Source organism: Myzus persicae, unplaced genomic scaffold, assembly GCF_001856785.1.
Source record: "Myzus persicae strain clone G006 unplaced genomic scaffold, MPER_G0061.0, whole genome shotgun sequence".
Classification (NCBI taxonomy): domain Eukaryota; kingdom Metazoa; phylum Arthropoda; class Insecta; order Hemiptera; family Aphididae; genus Myzus; species Myzus persicae.
Genome location: NW_019100877.1, coordinates 1 through 5,898, shown reverse-complemented (window position 1 = coordinate 5,898; position 5,898 = coordinate 1). Strand labels below are relative to the sequence as shown.

Below are 5,898 nucleotides of genomic sequence, written 5' to 3'. Positions count from 1 at the left end.
CAGTAGTAACAGATATAAAATTTATAGTTTTATCAACAATATAAAATACCTCATGAGGTTTGGTCAGTAATAATAAAATGAGTCAGCCAACAGTACAGCTACAGAAAATAGATTGTTAATTTATACTTTAATTACAAATATGAAAAATGTTAACCCTAATCACTGATTTTCGAATATGAATCCCTTATCGTCCAATCGGAATATGTTTTATATGTGTCTTATGTATAAAATATAACTATTTTCAGGTAAAAGTTTTGATGAAAGAGATAGTGGAGCGGGATTGACATTTGTACATTCTAATTCTTATAACCGGAGTACTTGAAGAGAACTTTGTTGACAACGTTAAAGGTACAATCGATTGGTGGCAGTTTTTACAGACATTAAATATCATGTTCAACAGATTTGTGGACTTTTAAACAAACTAGTACGCAAACCTATTTCTTTATAGGTATCAATTTTAGTGTTTTATTATCTGTATTTGCTTGGTTTTTTTAATGACATTTTAATTCTGCTTTATAACTAAGATATTTTAGATAAAGTATTTATTTTTAAGTTTTTAACATTTAAGGTTTTAACAATTCACAATGAATTTGTGCATCTTACCTACTGCGGAAGGAGTCGTTTATTTTTATGAAGGTTCTGATGAAGTTTTATCCCAGGGGGCATTAATTAAACAACATCTACCTATTACTGAAGATTGTTAAGTTGGATATCATTATGCTTATTCCAATGGTTATAGGGTTTGTTTGGGAAAAGGAAAATGGTTATCGAATTTTGAGAAATTGTTTTCAGTAAGTTTTGTATCATAGTTTGAACGTTGTAAAATTACTTATTAATTTGTACATTAAAAGTTTAATGTGTGGTTATTATTGATAATAATTTATTTTATTTTATAGAAATGTGTCCACCTCTAAGATCAGATAGTTTAGATATTTAATGTACTCTTAATGGTAAGAATGCTAATTGTCCAAATTTATCGATACCCGATACAATAGCAACACTTTCATATAAGCCAACATATGCTGCACCAAATGGACAAGAAGAGACTCCGATTGAATTACATTGTCAATCTAATGGGATGTGGAATAAACAACTTTTAGATGCGATCCATGTAATTCTAATTGTGATCGTATATAAATATTAGTTTCTAATTTATATTATATATTTTACTAATTTACTACAGTGATTACATGCATTTTACCAACTGTTAAAGGAGTTGTATATTCTTATGAAGGTTCTAATGACATTTTATCTCATGGCGCATCAATTAATCATCGTTTTACTGTTATTGAGAACTGTGAAGTTGGATATCATAAGAGTTATCCCAATGGTTTTAGAGTTTGTCAGGAAGAAGGAAAATGGCTATCAAAGTGGTTATTATTGATAATAATTTATTTTTGTTTATAGAAATGTGTCCACCTCTAGAATCAGATAGTTTAGATATTAAATGTACTCTTAATGGGAAGAATGCTAAATGTTCAAATTTATCGATACCTGATACAATAGCAATACCATCATGTAAGCAGTCATATACTGCACCAAATGGACAAGAAGAGACTCCGATTGAATTACATTGTCAGTCTAATGGGACTTGGAACAAACAACTATATAGATGCGATCCATGTAATGTTATTTTCTGTCATGTAAACATTAATTTTTAATTAATATATATTTTACAAATTGATTTAACTTTTACTGTATCCAAATTCTTTTGTTTGTTTTTTGATAAAATTAATGAAGTTTAAACAATCATTGATTACTTATAAACTTCTGATGTAAATTTTTAAACAGTCATCATTATGTCTATTCTATAGACGTTATTACTTATCAGTTACTATTATGGATATTTATATTCAAATATAATTTTAGATTGTGGTAGAGTATTTATCATAAACAATTTATTGATCGACCATGGAGAAAATGCCCTTGTTGGAACAGCGCCTTGGAATATACCAATTAAATAAAATAAAATCCAATTATGACTTGATTTGTGGTGGATCAATAATTGCTCCAAATTTAGTAGTCTCTGGTAAAATCTTTGTTCATCAAATTTAAGAATGAATTAAAATTAAATAAATATTATTTTTAGCGGCTCCTTGTTTTTGGCGAAAAAGTATGTTATCAAAGATAATGTCAACAAACGACGGCCAATACAAAATTGCTGTTGGAAAATATGCTGGAGATTTTACAGTTGTTGACCATGACTTTACTAAAATAGTTAATGTAAGTTATTCATAACTCAAAATAACAATAATAATATATTGTATAATATAAACTAAATAAATTGTACAGGTGGAAATGATTTACCTGAAAGAAGATTATTATGGATCTACTGGGTTTCATGCTGAAAATATAGCTATTCTCGTGTTACAAAACCGAATTTCTCTGAGTAACGGCGTTTCACCTGTTTGTATCGATTAGAATGGTAAATACAATGTTGTAAATGGTGATCAAGGAAAGGTTGGTTTGAAGTATTATTTAAATACTAAACTTGTGATTTAATTTATGCAGTGGCGTGTAACATAGGGTCCAAATGTTGCTGAGTCAACACCTTAAATATGGGTGGGTGGGTATTGATAAAAGAAAAATAGGGCATTTTAAAGGTCGCTATAACAGTATAATGAGGGGTAGGTCACCAACAATTATTGGAGCAACACCTATTTTTTTATGGTACACGCCACTGAATTTATGTAAGGAGCAATTACCGTGCTAAAGCATGCATACATGTTGGCATGTTACAAATTACAATATATATCTAAACAAATCTGAAATTCAAATTCTTTTTTCATATTTGATTTAATTCCAAAATTAGAATACTTTGATAAGTCAAAATGTGTCTAACTAATTATTAAAAACAAAAAGACTAGGAGGTAAATATGATCTAACAGAATCTAGTCTTTTATAATGGCTTTTCCTTCATTTATACACTTGAATATGATCAATAATGAATAGTTTCTGTTCATAATGCCATAATCGTCAAATGATTTTCGTCTTCATCCTTGTTTCTTTTTAGAACTTTCAGCATTAGAAATATATTTTAAAGATAAGTATAGTCGGTCCACTGAGAGACTGGCCGGCGACCAATCCTTACTCGTTCGATCTCGCTCATTCTCATCACTAAACCTGCCGGCTAGGTGGTAGAGTGGGTGACGAATCCACGGAGCTCAATCATTTATTTTGTATGCGTGAAAGAGTAAGAGAGTCCAAGAGTAACACAGTACATCACATACATTTTTAAATTAACTTATCTCCTCTGCTGTTAGTTGTAATGCACAGGTTACCTTTTATTTGACTTTTTTGTATGAAAACGATCATTTCAATTATGTTATATAATATATCTAGATTAACCTATTGCTATAAATACTAAACGGTTAGAAAAACTTTTATTAAATTAAAACAACCGTTTAATACAACACCGAGGTATGTGGATAGTCGTTCTAATTATTTAAATATTTTGACCCCACGTCGAATTTTGTTTCTTTCATCCTATCTATGTTAGGGTTTTACATGTCAAAATAAACTATTATACTATAGTATAACCTAACCTAACTTAATGTTTGCTCTCGTACCGTGTAAATATAGAAAAACGTTACTGTTTACAATAATCATTATTTATTTTTCTGTTTTCGATTTCTGTCTTCGCAAAAAAATCATAGGTTTGCAGAGGGCCCCTTGTTTGATGGCATGAGAGATGAACAACGACGACGGAAGACAATCTGACAGGAGTGATTACATGAGGATAATACGGGCTTGGTCATTAAATAAAACTTCAGCACCACTACGACCTGAAACATGTGTTGCACATCGTCGCCCCCAACAACATGTTCAAGAAGTTCATCAACTCCCGAATGGTGGAGAACAAGCTTAAACCACTACAAAGCCGACAAAAGTAGCAGCTAAGGAGACGGACCTAGCTGTCATCCGTCCACGACCGAATTCATATTACTGGATTTTTCAGCCCGATGTTATGTTAACGAGATGTGAGACATTGGATGGATCATGCTCGATCTGTGGCTATAGGCTAGGGTGACTAGTTTTGCAACAAAAAAAAGCATGCATATTTTTTTAAAAAATATTTTTTATATTTTATAATTACAATTTATAATTAAAATATTTTTTAACTTCTTCGCTTAATATTTTAATAAAAAACTTGTTTACTTATATTATGTTGATGTCGATTGCTCATCATGTCCTTTACTATCTATTGTGTCGTTACTGTACTTTTGCGATGAACTGATTGCGTTCAACAGTTTTGGTTGTGTTNTAGCAATGAAGTTGATTTGAACCCTGAATACAAATTTCTAAATAACGACTTATAATATTGAAGGGTGTATAGTCTATGCGTCTAGACAAACCTAGTTCTTTTAATCGTCTTTTCGATGTACGAAGACTAATATTTATGTTATGTTTTAATGACGAATTTGTTATTATTTCATTATAATTAAAATTCATACGAAAATAATTTTCTATTAAACCACTTAAACTCATTATAAAACGCAAAATGAAAATGTAATTATTTAATATTCACTATTCAAATGACTCAACATTGTATAACTATTTATCTATTAAAAGTCAATAAACAATATTACTTTTATATTATTTACAACATAGAAAGTACCTTCTACCTATCATATTACAGCTGAAGACATAAACCCATGACTATTCTATTTAGTGATGACATAAACCAAACCATAATATACCATATACCTTCTCATCTATAATTGAAGATCAATCGGGAAAGATAAATAACATAATCAAAATATTTAAAAATGTTTACGCAAAACCTGCGAGTTTTTTGTCAAAATACTGAGTTGATAAGTCAAAATTGTGAGTTATTAAGTCGAAATTTTGAGTTGATAAGTCGAAATTGTAACAAATATTTTTTTCTAAGTGGCACTACTACGCTTCCGTATAACATCACAGTTGGGTAGACCTATTGTTTTAGGTCGAAACATGAGGAAAAACGACATAGGGATAATTATAAGACTCGCGACAGTAGTGTATCTAAATAAATGGCCTATAATACGCAGAGTTCCGTGTTCTGAAATCTGAATTATATAGATTTAAACACTCCGAATAATATTCTGTTTCGGAATCTGAAAAAAAAATGTATCATCCAAAGAATTCAAAAACTCTAAAACTGATAACAACATATTGTATTATAAATTATAATATCTATCATCTATGGCAAAAGCCGGTCGTCGTCACTCATCGGAGACGATTCACAAATCTAATAATTTCATTGAACAAAAGAAAAATGTGTAAGGCAGCAGCAAACATTCACTCACATATTTCATTCTACTCAAGTAATTTTTATAAAAAAAATCTCTATTTTTTCAGTTCGGAATTAGATGAAGAAAGAAGTTCCTCGATATGGCGTCTGCACACAAGATATGGCCTTGCAGCTATATACATTACCCGAAGAGTCGATGTATACGTAAGTTTGATTACATATTCTTTTGGGGCTTACATATTTTACTTTTAGTCTCAAAATTAAAATTTATTGCCACAGACAATTTGCTACCCGTGTGTAGTAGGGGCATATTTTTTGTTCCCGAGCGCGTAACACAAAAAAATACGCTAGCACAAACGGCGACGGCATATCCAGGTCGCAGAATAATAACATATTTATACAATTAAATAGATATAAATAGTGTTGTACATACTAGACACTAGTCATACTACAGTATACGGTAGTTCTTATGTCCCGCATAATTCAACAATTTTTATTTTTAGTTTATACAAATGTTAGGTAATATATTATGAATAATACTATGCCGTCTACTTGTGGTCGAACGGCGAATCAATGTGACGACGTCGTACATCAAACACCAAATTATTTTATAAAGCTGGGAAAGTCGCTCTGCTGATTATTGAATATCTATCGGAAATTACATA

The 5,898-nt window shown here is 30.5% G+C and overlaps 1 protein-coding gene and 1 pseudogene across 1 annotated transcript in view; both read left to right on the top strand.

Moving 5' to 3' along the window:
* LOC111026551 (chymotrypsin-C-like) overlaps positions 1 to 1,091 on the top strand; it is a 3,377-nt gene extending 2,286 nt beyond the window's left edge. The window contains exons 5-7 of the mRNA XM_022304647.1: positions 246 to 448; positions 569 to 791; positions 897 to 1,091. Coding sequence (XP_022160339.1) covers positions 246 to 284 — 39 coding nt within the window. The 3' untranslated portion in view covers positions 285 to 448; positions 569 to 791; positions 897 to 1,091. The remainder of the gene's footprint in view (positions 1 to 245; positions 449 to 568; positions 792 to 896) is intronic.
* On the top strand, positions 585 to 2,556 carry LOC111026548 (annotated as a pseudogene).
* Positions 2,557 to 5,898: the final 3,342 nt, after the last annotated feature.